General features: G+C 34.3%; 1 protein-coding gene across 7 annotated transcripts in view; it reads left to right on the top strand.

The window, feature by feature from the left end:
- LOC120329518 (neurobeachin-like protein 1) overlaps window positions 1-18,651 on the top strand; it is a 75,487-nt gene that overhangs the window by 20,662 nt on the left and 36,174 nt on the right. For 4 of the 7 annotated variants that reach the window (XM_078118890.1, XM_078118887.1, XM_078118885.1 and 1 more), the window contains 17 exons: window positions 895-1,000; window positions 1,548-1,699; window positions 2,306-2,410; window positions 3,176-3,297; window positions 4,184-4,316; window positions 4,684-4,787; window positions 5,389-5,559; window positions 6,478-6,540; window positions 10,082-10,192; window positions 10,728-10,769; window positions 12,405-12,565; window positions 13,340-13,518; window positions 13,772-13,869; window positions 14,492-14,577; window positions 15,342-15,499; window positions 17,566-17,696; window positions 17,979-18,116. In XM_078118890.1, coding sequence (XP_077975016.1) covers window positions 895-1,000; window positions 1,548-1,699; window positions 2,306-2,410; window positions 3,176-3,297; window positions 4,184-4,316; window positions 4,684-4,787; window positions 5,389-5,559; window positions 6,478-6,540; window positions 10,082-10,192; window positions 10,728-10,769; window positions 12,405-12,565; window positions 13,340-13,518; window positions 13,772-13,869; window positions 14,492-14,577; window positions 15,342-15,499; window positions 17,566-17,696; window positions 17,979-18,116 — 2,060 coding nt within the window. The remainder of the gene's footprint in view (window positions 1-894; window positions 1,001-1,547; window positions 1,700-2,305; window positions 2,411-3,175; window positions 3,298-4,183; window positions 4,317-4,683; window positions 4,788-5,388; window positions 5,560-6,477; window positions 6,541-10,081; window positions 10,193-10,727; window positions 10,770-12,404; window positions 12,566-13,339; window positions 13,519-13,771; window positions 13,870-14,491; window positions 14,578-15,341; window positions 15,500-17,565; window positions 17,697-17,978; window positions 18,117-18,651) is intronic. The other 3 variants (XM_078118889.1, XM_078118886.1, XM_078118891.1) reach the window with 3 other exon arrangements.

Here is an 18,651-nt window from a genome sequence, read left to right as displayed (position 1 = left end):
TGTCCAAAAAGTTCCGTCCGATTTTATAGTAATAACAATTGAAAATTTCTTTGACTTAGTTTATTAATAGTTCTTTTTGTGCTTGTAGTTCTCATTTATTCTACAACAAAATTTATTTATACATACAATTGTTATCACTATAAAATGTGGCAAAATTTTTAATTAGTGTTGCAGTGGTGTCGGGTGAGATTTGTTGGATATCCTGTATAGCTTGATTATGGAATAACTTTTGATAGATCATGGATCATAGTTTGTGAACCTCCTGAAGTATGCACACCAAGATGGCGCACAACCTGATCTCAGGTTGTGTACCAGGTTATGGTTCAAGTTGTGCGACATCTTGGTGCGCATACTTCAAGACGTCCACACACTATGATACATGATCTATCAAAAGTCGTTCTTCAGGAGTAGGCTACCTTGTTTGTTTTGGAAACCTTCGAATACAAACAAATATAAGTCACAACTAATATTAATAATAAACATGAGTCATAACTAAGACACTTTTAGTTTTGGAGATGTGTTTTGATTAAAGGGTTTACTGAGTAAATAGGAACTTCAGTGCTACTAGACATCTCAAATAGGCATGTTTATTAATTTTGTTTTGACTATGCTGATAAGTATACTTTAGGAATATTATTATATTTTAGATTTTTTTTTACAACAACAACCCAACAAGAACAACATTTTGGCTGCATGTATCAGCCTTCCAGCGGCTATTACGAACTTCAAGTTATTTAAATTATTTAAATTTGAAATCACTGCAATATCTAACATGGCATCAAAATTACAATAAGCAATCCACTATGAGATGATTCCATTTGTCATTGCACAGGTTATATTACAAACATTTAAAAATGGCCTTCTTTTGCGTGATCTTGATATTTTGTTTTCTAGGTTGAGCAGCAGATCTGGTTGGCCAGTATATTGAAGAGATTATTCACATCATGCAATGAAAATAAAATAATAGCTTGTCTGTGCAAAGTCGTTACTAAAGTTCTTGGTATGTGAAAAGTTATAATTAATCGAGGTGTTGGCTCAAGTACACATAGAGCTTGTAAACAGCAAGGAATAGGACTATGAGGCTCTATTGTATTTTACCATAAACTGATTAGGGCGCTTCAGTTTACAAGAAAAAAAAACAATTTCCGAATTTTGTGGTTTCTGAAAGTTTGAATTATTTGTTGAATACTAAACAGAACCTCACAAACTTTTTCTACCGGAGTTGAGATTTGTTTCAAATAGACAATTTGACGTGTATTTCCTAGTCTTGGTTTAACTATCTCATGAGTATAATATAGCCTACATAGGCAATACTGATCATCAAAAAAATATTAGTTTTGCTGCTGTTGTCACAACCATGTAGTTTGTTTTTTGCTCTGAAAAAAGCCCTGTACAAGCAGCTACTCCTAAGTAAGGGCCATGGTTGTAGCAAGGAACCTCCCCCCCTGTCTATGCCCCTGCTATAGACTTATTAGTTTGAATGTTGAACTTCTAAGTTACTAGTTTGGTATAACACTTAATCACCAGGCCCACTATTTTCATTTTAGTCATACTTGTCTCACACCCACATTTACACAAGAGCACGGTACTTCACCTTCTTGAGTTAATTGAACTACTAGGAACATATTCAATGTCTCCAAGACAAACTGCTGCCTATATTGAACTATTGAGACAAGACTCAGAGCAACACAGGCATTTGGTGAGTTGGGTTTGTTCTTTGATTGCTTCTATTTAATCTCGGAAGTTCTCATTATTTTCGAATTAACAACACATTTATTTTATGATACACAAATTACGATGCTTTAGGGAGAGTGTTAAAGTATGACAGGGAATTTTTTTGATCATATACGCATATTTTATCAATATTTATGTGAGGTTGGTTTTGTGTGCACAGCTGTCAGTGAAGCATGGTCTAGTCTCGTATAATTCTAGCTTATTTAAACTTGTGTTTGTGTGAAATTCTGCACTTTGGCTCTAACTATGATTAGCTGAGTACATGTTGTAATATAGTATGTATTATACTATGCAGATTTATTTAAAGAATTTTCTCCCAGAATAAACCCATATTTTGAGGAGAATCATTTCAGAGCTTGCCAGTTAATTTTTGTTGAAGCAAAACACCTATGAATAGAGAAATTTAAATACATAGCTGAAGTCTGATGAAATGAAACCTCTTTACCAACTTTTAACGTCCACTAAAAATTTTCTTTGGAGTTCAAAAGCTAGTTTTTTTCTTTCTTTCTGTTCAATGGCAAAATATATTAACAATTTTTGACTGATTCATAGTTTGTTTTTCATATTGCAGAATCCTTATTTTGGGCGGATGCTTCATAGTTTATCTGCGATGGCTCGGAAAGACACCGCTGAAAGAAAATCTTCTCACTTCTTTGACTTACAAGATTCTACTTCTGTAAGTTTCAGTGAATCTTTTTGCTTTGTTTCATGATAAATTATTGCAGTTGGTGTAATTACATGTAATCTGTATTGCACAATGTTGGTTGTTTGACCACATTTATTATTCACTGTGGTATGACTACCAAAGCCTCGCTTATCAATAATACCGGTACTCCGATAATCAAAATGTTAATCTTAAAATGTTTAATTAGATACTCGAACCTTGGGTGTCGCCGCTTTATAACCAGCTTTGGTTTCCCGCAGCTTCCCTTCTCCAGTCAAAATGTGTATTCAACATTATTTCTTTGAACTTTGCATGTTATTTTTTTTACCTGGATGGAAAAAATAAACTCTACTATGACTATGTAGTTTCTGTGCTAGTTAGTGTTTGACAATGTGTATAGGAGCTCACACAAGGCTGTGTTGTCAGAAAATTTTTTCGAAATTTTACAATTCTGCTAGTGACCTAAAATCCACAGCTCTGCTCCCATGCATTTAATATATACAGAGACAAAATGAATCAAGTGTTGCTAAATATTTAATGCTGACCTATATTATGGATAGTGTTGCTAGTATTTTAAAAATATGATATTACCATTGTGGATTTATTGATAGGTCATTGAATCATTCCCAATTTGGTGTATAAAATATAGTCAGATTTCAGGAAAATTTTAGCCATTTTCATCATGTAAAATCGTACAGTTGTGAAATTTCTGTCTCATATAAAATGACTTGTGTCCATCCTTTGTTGAATATGATATTCAAAAAAATTCTTTCCCAGGGCATCACAGTTCCAGAGATCAAAAAATGGGGAGGATCTGGATTCTCATTTCATGCTTGGTTGTGTCTGAACTTTCATCCTCATATGAAAAGAAGGAGTAAATGTAGGAGACAGTTGTATAGGTAGGTGGTAGGACAACCTGATTTATGGGGCTTGAATCCAAGATCTTTATCCTGGTGTGGTGGCCTAGTACAGGAGAGTATCGAGGTATTTTCCAAAGAGGGGGTTCTGAAATTTTTAAAAGGCTAAGATAGACCATGACAGCCAGCGGGTGCGATGCAGTCGAAGGCTGGGAAAGAAGGTTTTCAAGAGTCTTTTTAGTGTCTAAAAAGCATTTCAGGCTTGCTAAATTTGCTATGTATTTTTTTCATTTATTTAAAGGGGAGGGGCATTCCGACCCACACCCTCTTATGGTTACACCCCTGGCCTAGTGGTTAAAGCAGGGGTTCCCAAGCTTTTTTCAAGACGACCCCAAGGACAATTTTCAAGTGTCTAGTGCGACCCTTGGTCAATATAGGCATATATTTTTCATGAAACTTTAGAGCTTCTTCCAGTGGACTTTTGAGTTTGATAATGTGGTGGTATTAGGTAAAATAAGCTAAAACCAAACAGTGATGTGATGTCACAAAACAATGTAGCATAAGCATAGAGGAGCATGCCTATGGTCCTGTTTTACAGTAATCCATGGTACAAACTGCTAAATTTAACATGGTATGTCAAATCTTAGATGTTTTGTACATCCAGCCTCTACCATACCTCAGCGACCCCATGAACTGTTTGCGACCCTACCTACTTATCACTACGACTTTTGACTTAATTGTGTTGTGTTCCAATCTTATGCCACCTAGGGTGCAATTATGCCAAAGCAAAAAGATTTCTTCTGACAATATTTGCCCGTTACCTATCATTAGATATTGTTAGGCTTTTGCAGAGTCTTGTTAATAGCAAGAAGCATAAGTTAGTGTTATACATTTATGATAATTAGCTTTATTCTACTTTTTTGTTTAGTTTTTTCTCATCATCTGGGACTGGTATGGAAGCATTTTTCACTCCTGAATGTGAACTTGTCATTGCTGTTTGCAATAAGAAGAATTATTTAACTGTGAAGTTGAATGAAGCACCTTTGATCGACAACAAATGGGTAGGTCTTTAGTTCATTTAAAATTTACTCAAAGCAATGACACATTTGAATAATTTTTGTACGAAAACAAAAATATGATTATGAATATATTGGATACATTATTATCAAGATCAGTCTGGCATAAATTAATACAAATTTCGTTTTTCTCACACAGAAGAATTTGTGCCGCTTATTTCCACAGCTTCTGTGAAAGATTTATATATTACAGCGAGTCTTCCCAGCCTCTTTAGAACATAAAAACTTTTATGTAATTTACTTGCTTTTTGATTTTTGTATTGCTTTCTATTATATGTTTCTTTTTTTTAACTTCGTAGTTTAACTGATGTTTACTGAGTTGTTGTATGATTTTCTGTTTTACTTTCTCTAGCATTGTCTACACATTGTTCACCATCCAGCAAAACGTCCATTTGGGAGCAACGGTACCTTGAACGTTTATATTGATGGAAGGCTGGTCATGACAACAACATTAAGGTGAACTTATATTTTGTTTTGCATAGATTTTTTTTTGAAATTTAGTTATTATTTTTGCATTCGTGTTTTATTATGTATACTTCGAACAAGGCTTGATAGAAGTGGCTATTGGATGGTTATGGAGGTAAAATCTCTTGTCCATTCGGTGCGATTTGAATTTTAGGTCTCTGAATTTTAGGTGATCTGATGTTATTTACTTGTTGTTCTTTGCACTTACTTGTTTTAGTCTAGAAAAACATACAATATTATACATACTATATATGGTAATCCCAAATTAGCAGTGATATATGAAATCTGTACTTTATGCATAACAGGTGTGGCTATGAGAAAATATGTCATGAAACACATTTTTCAATCATGAAAACTTTTGCAGATTATACCTGAAGGCCATGTAGGATATCCAGTAATACAGCATTCAAGTGTCAGAAAGCACACGATTGTGCAATTATGCTTAAAGCGATTTTAACATGCAATGGGAAAATAATTACAAATTTGAAACCTGTCCATCTTTTGTATAATTATACAAGAAATAAATCACTTGTCAAATCCTGTAATTAAGTATTATTTAACCAAACTGTAAATTCTCAAACTTGATTTTCAGATGCGCAAACCTTGGCGAGACCTTTTCCATGTGTCATGTTGGATCTGCTGGACTTAGAACAAGCGCTTCCAATATCTCACTTTCCACTCCTGGCATCCCTGGTACTCCCGTGAGTGAATTAGGCACCCCTGTTACTCCAAAGACATATGGATCACCAGTCACCCCTTCAAGGTACCTTGAAATCATTTATTTTTTGTCTATATCTATGTTATGTGCTTTTAGTCCGGCGCTCCGGTTGTATTCGTACCAAGATGACACGCAACCTGAATAAACCTAACCTGGTACACATACTATGTTCAGGTTGTGCGCCATCTTGGTATGAATATTTCGGGAGCACCTTGAGCTTAATGTACAGGGTGAGCCCCAAAAAATAGAACCCATACTTTTCTTATTACCTTTATGAAAATGAAGAAAATTTATTAACCACTTGAACTTCTGTTTGTGTATGATTGTACCCAAAAGTTCCTGTAATCTGGGACGCATTACACAAAAGTTGTTTTTTCTGGAATATGTTCCGAATAACCTGGGTTCCCCTGTATGATAAACCTGTTGATTCGGTATTTTTCGCTTCGTGAAAACTTTTTTTGGAACTGAATGAATAAGAACTTTGTCTATTTTATGCTGTGCTTTTAAGGACATGTTAATATTCTCTTTTTTACTTTATAAACACTTAATTTTTTCGACCATGGAACTGACTGAATAATTCTGTCCATTCCGTGATCTTAGCTCAATTTTTTACAAACATGTCAAACCTAGTTTTCCCTAAAAGAAGAAATTCGGGGAAAAAAAACAATTTGCATACAATTTTACAATCATTGTTGATTTGCGTTGATGATTTGATTTCTGCTATTTTTTACCTCTATTCTTTTGTGCCGATGGATACGTATGCGTAAAGTACAAGGATGCTGTAGCAAGAGTAGTGTGCAGCAAGACTCTTGAATCACGTACAATAATTATTGTTGACATGGTCTTTTTTATCTTATGCAATTTTTATTTGCGTGCTATAGGTATTTTTCAGAATCTATACCTGTTACAAATACATAATTTTTTATTTAAATATTTACAATTTTATTTGATAATATTATCCAGGAGAGAGCAAATAGCTGACCATATAAATCCAGTTCTTCACAAACATTTAGATCCGTTGAAAAGGTATTTGTTGCATCCGGTGGTTAGGGAAGACATATGGTAGCTAATGGTGCATTTAACATCTTACGTAATGGTGCTTTAGGATTGCTATTTATTAGAATTTTTCATCGTTTGTTTGATGGCCAGCCAGGTTGATTGTGGGTGAAATAATGTATATGCAAAGTCTAAATTGGGCCACATTCAACAGAGAAATTTGCACAACTCATTTTAAATTTTAGTTACTTAAAAATTGTTAAAAACAATTTTGAAATTTGCCCGTCCTAAGTTGAATAAAATCAGAGTTATGTTTGACTATAAAAATGTCAAATTTTCAGAGACAAGTTTTTGAATAAATAAATTTTAAATTATCCCCAATATATCATTTTTGACTATTTGAATAAATTTGGAAGCCTATCATGTTACTATGTTAGACAGAAGTATCATTTGAATCCCAACTATTAGCCATTTAGAAGACTCTTGGCTCTGGGTTTTAGAACACTGCGGAAAATTTTGTAATATGAGGTGGAAAGTGGTGGCTTGGTGTATTTAACATCTATTATGCCTGCATTACCAAGTTGTATAAAATAATGTGTCGATTATACCAAGTTTCTTGAAGGTTGTGCTGAATGCGTGTTTATTTGCCTTATGATGGTTGGTTGCCTATTTTTTTTAGAGCAGGTGTGTGCAACCTTTAATACATGAGTGCCAGATACGAATAACTGTGTGAAAACCACGGGCCGCACCTTTATTCAACATTTCTGGTAGTTGCAGGAACGAAAAAGTTGGTTACTGATCTTGTAACATGCGTTATTCGCTTTGCACAAGCTATCTGTTAGGGCATTGGCACTTTCAGAAACTTCTACTCGTACATACCAGGTTTTACACTGAATTAAAAACTCGATTTGCGTGCCGCACATCATTCAAAATTGTCAATTCTCTGCTCGCTGCACAATTCTTCCTTGTGTGTGTGTGTGTGGGGGGGGGGGGGGGGGGGTCGCATTTGGTCCACGGTCGCAGGTTGCACACTCCTGTGTTAGAGGATTCAACTATTTTGGTGGCACAAGTTGGAAATAGTGGGTTCAACTTGAAGTTTATCACTTCAAATGGTGGTGTAATAGGTTCACGCCTCATATTGGGTACTTACAAAATTCCCAAAATTATCTTTTCTTTTCATTTTTCAATATGGAATCATAGTTTATCTTAAATTGTAACAAATTGAATATAGAATACAACTATTTAGAGATGAACATATGCCATTCATTACTTCGTATTATGACCACAAAAAAACACTGCAGGTCATTTGCACTAATTCAAATTTCACAATGCTTTATGACACAATTTAATACCTGGCTATACTGTGTGCTGTTGTATCTTGTCCTTTCATTAACAATACAGTTAATGGTGTCTGCTCTACCTACTCACAAAGTCTCTTCATATTACATTGCATGAATGTTACATATAAATATTAATTATCTACCACTGTTCCATTGCTGCATATTGTGGATGTGTTGCCTGTTGCGTCCTTTTGTGATAGACTGTCTATCCTATGTTTATTGTACTGCTAGATTCAGGGATGCTTGATAAGATGAAGTCATGAGTTTATAGCACTAATTGAGCAGAATGTTATTCCATAATAAATAATTTTGTACTGCTACTGCCTCACTATACCTTACAAAGTTAGATTATGCCCCAACAGAAACTTGCTGAAACTTGAATAATATGGAATGAGATTCTTCTCTTTTATTGCTACATAAATTGTAGGACACTTTCCTACAAACTACAATTCTTCTTTGCTTGACAATATATGAATACCTAACAGAATGGATGTCAACTTGGTATATCATGTAACAGAATGAAATACGTTTTTGAATTGTATGTGTATACAAAATTGGAACATACTTGTATATTCAATTTATATCATCCAAACTTACTTTACATGAACTAAAGCTGATACTCCCGAAGTATGTGAACCAAGATGGCGGACACTGGAACATAGTTTGTGTACCTGGTTAGGGTTAAGCCATAATTTTAGGTACAAATACTACGGAAGTCACTTGGCTAGTCCCCGAACTCGTAATAGAACTAAAATAAGGAAAATTGGAATAAAATTATGGCCTAACCCTAACCTGGTATACATGCTATGAACCGGTGTCCGTCATCTTGGTTCACATACTTCGGGAGCACCCTAAATTCTTTATAACATATCCCGAATCCTATTTTTAATGCTCACTTTGACTAGATTCTAAAATTTATTATACCCTAATGCTCTGGTCCATAACCGTTTGTCATAAACTCCTCTTTATCCTAGTTTGGAGCTTATTATTTCTCCCTCACTATGCGCATAAACTTTGTTTTTAGTTATTTTGTTCAGTCTTTTAGGAATCCTTAGTTTGCAGAGTGCAGCTCGCACTCAGTTTGTGTACAGTTCAAATAGTTATAATATGTCCAATCATGCTAAATAGCTAAAAAAATAGTAGTAAACCCACACTGAATGCATATAGTTCTGCATTTACTCACCGAAAACAGCAGAATTATTTCCTGGGGTGGAATTTCTCCTTAAAGTTGAGAAATACTGTTCTAATTTAACATCAGATCCTATGTGCCCATATGCGCAAAATGCACCGAATCAGTCAGACAATCAGAAAATTTTCATGTTAAAGTACATACCGTATTTCCCGGTGAATAAGTCTCCCCTGCAAATAAGACGAGGTTCCCTTAAAATGAATCAGGTGGAAACTTTGGGTCTAGAAAAGCGTCTTATTTGCCGGGAAATACGGTATTTATGATCGTTTGCATTTTGCATGTTATTACCAGAGTCACAGCTTGGCTGGTATTTTCTAACCTTCCTGATTGAGATTTTTCGGAGTCTAATCAGGTTTTAGACTGGTAATTAACGCCAAAATTTTCTACAGAGACTTATTAAAGTACATCAAGTTTACTAATCTTTTTTTACATGTATTAAAAAAATACTTGCATACACAAAAAGTTGTTGTCTTGAAGTTCTTCGGGGCTGGAGTCCGGAGTATAAATTTTTCACAACTCTGGAGTCTGGAATCAGAGTCAATAGTAAATTTTCTCCGACTCCCTATCCTGCCAAGCACCGAATCAGTCACACAAAAAGTTCTCATGCCACATTTAGGGTGTCCATAAAGTTCCTTTACATTTTCAATTTTGTTATGAAGTCAGTTCTCATTATATCTTAACCAGGTTTGTTGTTTTTTAATCAGTAAATGTTCAAGTATTTTTACTTCATTTAACACATCTGTGAGGCCAAAAAAATATATGGCATCCATAAATTCCCTTTGCAATTAAAAAAAAAAATTAAATACTTTATGGACACCCTATATTCTCTTCATATTTATGCTTGTTTGCATTTTGTCCTAACATCAATATTGTGACCATGGAATTTTCAATTTGGCATGTTTTCACCAGAGTAAATTTTCTCCGACACCCAGTCCTGCCGAGCACAGAATCAGTTACACAAAATGTTTTCATTCCAGTGTTCCCTACATATTTATGCTTGTTTGCATTTTGTCTTAACATCAATGTTGTGTTCATGATTCAGTCGATTCACATTCAATCTTCCATCACCACGTACTCTTGTTGGAAATTTTTCATCGCTTTCACCGACAAATTTTTCACCTTCTGCATTTCGAAGTGGGGGATCAGAGTCTGTGTAAGTTATATTTATTAAGAATTTGGGTGATTTTTACCTTTTGTTGGTTATTTTGGAGTGACTTCAATGAATTTTACCTGTAATTTAATTTGGGGTAGTTTTTGCAATCTGCATTTGCGAATTTTAATCCTGTTCGATTGGATTTTTGGTATTTAGAATTCATTAGGAAATTTCCGAATTCTAACATTTCTGATTGAAAGAAAGTTGTAGTTTTTAAAAGTTTTGGATATTTTTACTCTAAGTTGGGTTTTTTTTGGAGTGTCTTCGATGAATATTAATCTAATTTGAGAAGTTTTTTATTTAATGCTGTTTGATTAGATTTTTGGTGTGATATTTAAAACCCACTCTCGTTTAACGTTTTTTTTTTTATCTTAGTGATTATTTCTAACTCTCAAATAATGAAATGGACATTCAAATTTTGTTTTGAGGAAAGTGATTTTTTTATGGAAGAACTTTGTTTTCAATGATTCTTCTGATTGCATTATTCCTTGTGTTATATTATTTTATAAAAATATTTTGATCTCAAATTTTTTAGAAAACTTAATACTCGACTGGATATTGAAACTTTGAGAAAAAGGTTTGGAAAAGTCATTTGTGATGCAATAATTATCCTTATTAAACTTTGAAGTTTGGGATAATTGCAAAACTATATCTTGATTTTATCACAATTTTAGTTATATGTATGTTTTCAAAATTTTTGTTTGTTTTTCATTTTGATTTCAAAGCACATTTTTTTATTGCTTTTCTCTTTTTTTATTCTATTTTTTATTTTTTATGACTGAATAATCTTTGAGAAAAGGTACTTCGGCATTAATCGAATTCATAAAGTTTATTAATTTTGACGACATACTCTTGAATGAAAAATTGATATCAAAATAGCAATATGAGGAATCTGAAAATGACATAGAAATATTAAGAATGAGATAATATGGTAATTTTGGACTCCTGTTTTACCCATTAATAACCTCCAACAACATAACAAGTATACCAAAAAATTATATTTTAAGTTAAAATATAATTTTTATGAATTTTGTCCCAATAATTTCTGCATGTACTGTATTGTATCTGATTTTATGTATTAAATTGGGCTTATAGGTGTTAAACAACATATAGACCAGGGGTGGGCAAGATTTTTGAACCAGGGGCTAAAAAACATGGCGACGTAAAAAGTTACATTTTTAGAACAATATTTACAGTGTTACAAAAGCAACAGTGGAAACCAATAAGTCTTGTGCAAAACTAAATTTAAGCGCAATTTTAACAAATTCCTGGAGTTAATTTTAGCTAAAACATCAAAATTCGGTTTCAGTTTGATTGTGGCAGCATTAGGTGGGCCAGATTGAATTCCCCAACAGGCCGGATTTGGCCCGCGGGACGTACTTTGCCCATGGATAATATAGACCAACAGGTTGTAAAACGTTAAAACGACAAGATTATGGGACAGATTATTATGAAGTTTTCCCTCAATAATTTTCTGCATGTATTGCCTCAAATTTGGTACACCCGTAGTATGTGCAACAAGATGGTGGACACCGGAACGTAGTATGTGTATCAGGTTAGAGTTAGGCCATAATTTCACGTACAAACACTACGGGAGTCACTTGGCTAGTCCTCGAACTTGTAATAAGACTAAAATAAAGAAAATTGGAATAAAATTATGGTCTAACCCTAACCTGGTACACATACTACTTTCCGGTGCTCGCCATCTTGGTTCACATACTACGGGGGTACCCAAAATTCTTGGACAATGGACATCATCCCTTTCAGATTATATTTTAATTAAATTTAAGAGAATTGCTTGAATATTTTTTATAATATCATTTGACTAACATGCCTTGTCATAATTTAATTTTCAGCAATTCATTGAATTTATTTTATTTTAGTTGGAATATTTCATGTTAAGAATGTAAATCAACTTCTCCACGTATCTTTTTAAACCACCATTATGAAACCACTATATCTCACTTGGTGCAGAATAAATTATGCAGGAAATTTTGAATTGAAAAGATTTGATCCTTCCATAACTCATTATCAGTTTTCCCGATACTTCCGTAGTATGTGAACCAAGATGGTGGACACCGGAATGCAGTATATTTACCAGGTTACTTTGTTCAGGTGTCCGCCCTCTTGATTCGCATACTACAGAAGTACCATTTTTCCCTCCTCCAGGGGTAAAATTCCAAATCTTGATTTTTTTTTTCTCTTTCTTTAGAGTTGAAAATGCTTCAAAGACAGACAGAGTTGTAACGATAGACGCAGGGACACAAGATGATGTTTGGGGACGCGCAGTATCGCTTCGTGGCCAGCTTGGATCAGTGGCCGCTTTCAACGATGTGTTAACAGAAGCTCAAGTCAAGGCTTTGAATATCGCAGGTAAAACCGAAATTCTTTCTCACTACTGGACCAGTGGTTCTCAACCTTTTTTTGCCACGCACTTTTTCAGAATTTGTCAAGTCTCGTGCCCCACCTCAAAAATAACCAGTTAGTAATAAGCTACAAATAACAGATAGGTATGATTAAGGCGAAAGTATGTTTTAATAAAAAATATGTGGATGGAACATAGCGCGCACTTTACTGTTTGAGAACCACTGTACTGGTCCAATAATTTGAAAATTCCAGTCATGAAAAATAAAAATGCCTTCTGGAAGGCCATAACCTATACATCTTTTCTTTTGGGTTATTAGGGACACCATAGTCGAATAATTTTCTAATTCTAAATTGTTGTAGTTGTTGTTGTTCTTGAATAAAAATGAATTATCTCTCTAACTACTGGCTCAGTAAGAACTACTGGTTCAATTAGGTGTCAAATATAAAAATGTCTCTTATAAGGCTTTTACTTATATATTTTATCATATTCGTTTTGGTCTATTTAGGACCCCAAAGTTTCAAATTGAAATTAAAGAGCTGAATGATTTTTATTCACCTGTCAGGAATTTTCAAAGGGGGTGTTCTAAAATTCCTACTTTTTAAGTTAAACCATATGAGCTAAGGGGTCGGCCGGAAAATGTGGGATTCCTAGACTCTTGAGGTAATAAAAAGCATTTCGAACTATGAAAAATTGCTATGTATGATATAGAATTTTTTTTTACACTCTCCACCCCCTGGCTTCGCACCTGTCGCTTGTAACTGATGATTTTATACTTTCAGGTCCAGACAAGAAGACAGTCATGAACTCAGATGACGTCCCAGGCGACATCAAATCCAAACTAGTTGTATACTATGCAGCGAAGGCTTGTCATAGATATGTATGCCGAGACCTGTCTTCTAGTCAAACACCACGAGATGGGAATCTAACTGGTCATAAGATTGTGACATGGGATGTGAAGGTAATACTGTTGTGCTTGAGATATTTTGCCTATCGCTCTGGACATAGCTCCTTATATAAGCAACCTCTGACCATGCTTTTCCCAGTGACCCACCAAGTCATGAATTAATGCAAAAAACATACTCTTTTCATTTCCGCAGTAAAAATATAATTTGTTGACCCATTTACAATAAAAGGTTTGCCATCTCCGGTGTGTCTTATAAAATTGAGCCTCATCCCTTGAATAAACATTTTTAAACTAAACTGTCATCCAGGACTCTATCAATGCAATAGGAGGAGTTCATGTCTTGTTCCCGTTACTGGAAGAAATAAATACAATGCATCTCAATAGAGGAGAGAGTAATGAAGCAGTGTAAGTGGTATTTCTGATGTTGCATTTTGTGAGCCTATTTTTAGGCGCTCCAGAAGTGTGTGTACCAATATGGAGGTAAATTTGCCTACTTTACATCAAGTTGTGTAAAGTGACTGAAACCTTGGGCAGGGGCTATGCTATATTCACTTGGCTAACACAAACAGTCCCCGAACTCGATATAAAACTAAAATGAGAATAAAATTATGGCCCAACCCTAACCTGGTACTCACACTACGAGGAGTACCAATTTTTATTATTAACGCTCTATCTGGCTTCATCTCCGTACAAGGCTCAACCCAAGCAGCTAGGTGGAAAATGTTGTATTTAGGAAGAAAGAAGATCTTTACGGTTTGGAGTTGTCTATCCAATTTATCATACTCTGAGTGAGGTGGTGGGCAGGAATTTTAGTCATAGATGTGGAATTTGCGATGCTAACATTGTCCAATGCTCGAATCATTAGGATATCACACTCACAATGCTGTTTGTTTATAAGGTTCCCACTTCAGTCAAGGTTATTTAGGAACGTAAAACAATAGGTTAGACTATCCTAATTGGTGAAAAGCAGCGTTAATTTTAACAATAACACATTGGATGGTTACAATGTGTATTTTACATGTTTCAGTTCCCCAAATGAAGTTGTTCAAGATGATGCTTCTCCAGTTAATGAAGATGTTTCATGGGTTATGATTGAAAGCCCAAAGTCATCAGGTATGATTGTACAGTGTACAGTATTTAATTTTTGCCATTATCTTGGAAGTTTTTCATAAGATAATTGTACAGGGTGTCCATACTTTACAGTTTTAATTCTGTTATAAAGTCGGTTCTCGATATATTTTAACCAGGTTTGTTGTTTTTAATCAGTAATTGTTCAAGTATTTTTACTTCATTTATCACATCTGTGGGGGTCAAAACAATATATGGTATCGATAATATCCCTTTCGAATTTTAAAAATTTTAAGACTTCATGGACACCGTATAAATTAAATGTGTTTTAACTAGTGTTCTGTAAAAGACCTCAATGTGTTCCGAGTCAAATTCTCGGCATGGCATATTTTATGATAACAAATATATTCATATAATGAAATATGTAGTGAAACTATTCAAAGAAAACTCATTTGGACAATTTTCTAGGCTTTTATTTACTTAAGCATTCTGCTATACTAAAACAAGAATAGGAACAATTTACAAGATGTAGCAATCTTGACGCGCACTAACCAAATAAAACTCTCGCTTTGCCACGCAGCTATTAACATCTTCAGATTGCTTGGCGATGGTGCCATGTTGGCCACATTAGGTGGCCCTAATTCAATTTCATCACAATATATACGACGTGAAACTAATTGTACATGGTTCCTTTAAGCTTCTGGAATGTTGATTGGGGTTTTGCTTCGCCAAAAACGGTTGAAAACCATTGCTCTAACTCATAAACAGCAACACACTGATATTGTATCATTCATTTTACATTCCCACAGATTTGAAACTCCAAAAGAACCATGTGGCAGCTTTTATTATTTTATTGAAGAACTTTGCAGCTCATTCAGGCACAGGTTCCATAGGAAGACATGCAGTTAATGAAGATATGCTCGTGCAATGTTCTGGAATTGCTATCATTGGTGCTCTCTTGCAGAAGGTAAGAATATAATTTAACTTATATTTTATTTTTTTAAAATTCATTTGCATACTCTCTGCCATTAGAAGTAGGCTACTTTAGTAAATAATTAACTCTAGGGGTAGTTGTGTATGCATGTAATATTTTTTGTAATTTGTAACCTGCAATGCCAAAGTGGTATGGGGTAGACTTTTTATTACTTATCGATTTTAATCGGTAAGTATGTTGATTGGTATTTGTCTGTTTGTCTGTTAGACACTTTTGTATGTTTTGCGATATCTCACGAAAGCGAAGTTGAACCCATTGATTTTGGATGAATCGAAACCGCAGTTTTTGTTTTGGGGGATCCCCTAACTTTCGATCGTTAAGTCTTCGGTCTCCGACCGATATTCTCGTTGTTTGTTTGTTCTATTATATATTCACTAGGATGCTATCAACCTAGGATTAAGTTATTTCATTCCTTAAAATTCCTCAAAAATCTTCCTGGTGCCATGGTTTCAATCTAACTTTTCATATTCACAGATGTTGGTAAGCTATTCTCAACTCATATTATTATGGTAGATATACTCGTGAAAAGTTTGCAGATAAAAATATTCAATTATCGAGTTTGAAACACAATATTAACAAAGTGATCTAATATTACAATGACAAAGTACATAAATTAAGCTTGTATAACCGTTTTATCTGGATTTCTCAGAATGATGACAATTCAAGATGACCTGCGTATTTGATTATGACATTTGCAATAATAAGAGTTGTTAAATTATTAAACTGGAACATTTTTTATTGTAATCTGAGCTGAAATCTTTTTATTTATTTGTTTTTTTCAAATTTTGAGTCAAGGTCTAATTTAACAACAGCAATAAAAATCGTAATAGCAGAGATAAATTCATGATACCAAGAAATTAATTTTTTTTTGTTATTCAATTCCGTATACATCTCTGTAGACAACTTAGTTTACAGTTAAGCAACCTAATTTGGGTAATTTATTGATATATGAAAATTGCACTATAATTATGTACTTAACGAAAGAAATAATAAAATTATGTTGCGATGAACGTAATACTATAACATCTGATTAATATGTTGCTGATGATTATTGAATTAATTAATGTCAATCAAATTTTTAACTTTGTTGATTTGGATTGCAATGTTATTGAGAAATAAATAACTGTATCACAGAAATGGAAAATGATCCATTTAGCTGTGGTCTCAGTTTTGGCTCTCCAGAAGTGTATGTACCGAATGGAGTTAACTAATTTTTTTCGCCGACTTTACATCAAGTTGTGTAAGGGGACTGAAACCTATGGGCAGGAGGATATTCATTTGGCTAATACGGACAGTCCTCAAACTTGTAATAGAACCAAAATGAGAAAATCTGAATAAAATTATTGCCTAACCCTGACCTGGCTGGTACACATACTACGAGAGTACCTTGGTTGCTATAAAAAAATGGCTGAAAAATGCCCTAGACTCTATTACTGATTACATATCGATTTTAATCGGTAGAATTTCAGAATTTTCCTAGAATTTCAGTCCTAAATTACCAAGTCCTGAATCTGAGGTCTCATTAGAAGTCGCACCTTCTCTCACCTTCTGATATCCGGATTGTTTATATTCACACATGGACATGATATGATGACTTGAATTCATCTTATCCACTTCAAAGCACTGAATCTCAAATGGTAGGGCACTTCCCACAAGGGAGTCGTAGAGAATTTTTTTATGGGGCGTGAAGCTAATTGAAAAAGAAAAAAATTGTTAGATTTGATCTTGCCCGCCTTATTTTGGTTATTTACATTTTATCCACATATTTTCAACGTGTTTTTTCAATTTAAAACATACTTTTGCCTTACTATGTGTTATTTGTAGCTTATTGTTGGCTAGTTATTTTGGAAGTGGGGTGCAATACTTGACAAATTCTAAAAAGGGGGCTCGGCTTAAAAAGTTTGAGAACTACTGGTCTAAAGTAACCATAATACAATAATATTTTTCCTTATTAGCAATAACGTGGGACCATTGCCTGTGCCAAATTTTCGAAAATTTCAGTTTTTTTCTTCAATGACTATTCTCATTTTCTACATTAGATGCCTGCTGAATTGATCGATGCAGATGTATTGATGGCAACACAGTTACTTGTGGAATCTATCGATTCTTCAACCACAATGGGAACTAATCTATTGCATCAAGTTTATCAGTATTTGCTGTTTGACTTCAGGTAAGTAACATATTTTTTATATTTAAGCAAAATTCCACTTTAAGAATTGCACCTGCAGAACTTTTTGCTCAATCAAATGGTTCAAGGTATTCTAGTAACTCAGTAAATTTTGTGCTGATCACAAAAAATCAAACGCATCACAGTTAAACAGATAGATATCGCGGATGTTATCTAGTGAAGACCTTGGCTGGTCCCCTAGTTAGGTCACAGGACCAGTATAAATGCCTTGAAAGTTGTATGAAGATTTCTTTAATTTTGTGATGTCATTTATAATAATTTTAGAATCTGGAGTAGAAGCGAATTCACTGTTCGTATTGGACATATTCAATATCTGGCAACAGTGATAAAGGACAACAGGAAAGCTTTCAGAAAGAAATATGGAGTGCAATACATGCTGGATGTTATTAAGACTTATTACTGGTAAATATATTTGTTTCTAAATTGATTCTAAAGTTTTGAAGTTTTTCGATAGGAAATTCAGGGCAAGCTTGCATCTTTCTGTGTCTATCCATGGCATTTCAGCAAGGGTGGGCAAGGTCTTTGTACCAGGGGCCAAACATTTTGCCCACCCAGACTGGCGGGTCATGTAAGTGTGATGTAAAAAGTTACATTTTATGAACAATATTTACAGTGTTACAAAAGCAAAAGTGAAAAACAGTAAGTCTCGTGTCAAAATAAAATTTAATTGCAATCTTAACAAATTCCTTGAGCTATTTTTAGCTAAAACATCGAAATTTGGTTTCAGTTTGGTTGTGGTAGCATACGGTGGGCCAGATTGAATTACCCAACGGGCAGGATTTGGCTCGCGGGCTGTAGTTTGCCCATGGCAGCATTAGAGGACCGCATGGTCCTAGCTAAGAGTTCTGTTGCTCCAAATTTTTATATATTCCCTGCACATTTAATGTAACTATTTCTATTTCAGTCAGTTTGACTTGGAAAACTAATAGAATTAGCA

The sequence above is a fragment of the Styela clava genome, chromosome 12 (genome assembly GCF_964204865.1).
Source record: "Styela clava chromosome 12, kaStyClav1.hap1.2, whole genome shotgun sequence".
In the NCBI taxonomy this organism is placed as follows: Eukaryota; Metazoa; Chordata; class Ascidiacea; order Stolidobranchia; family Styelidae; genus Styela; species Styela clava.
This window is presented reverse-complemented; position numbering and strand designations above follow the sequence as displayed.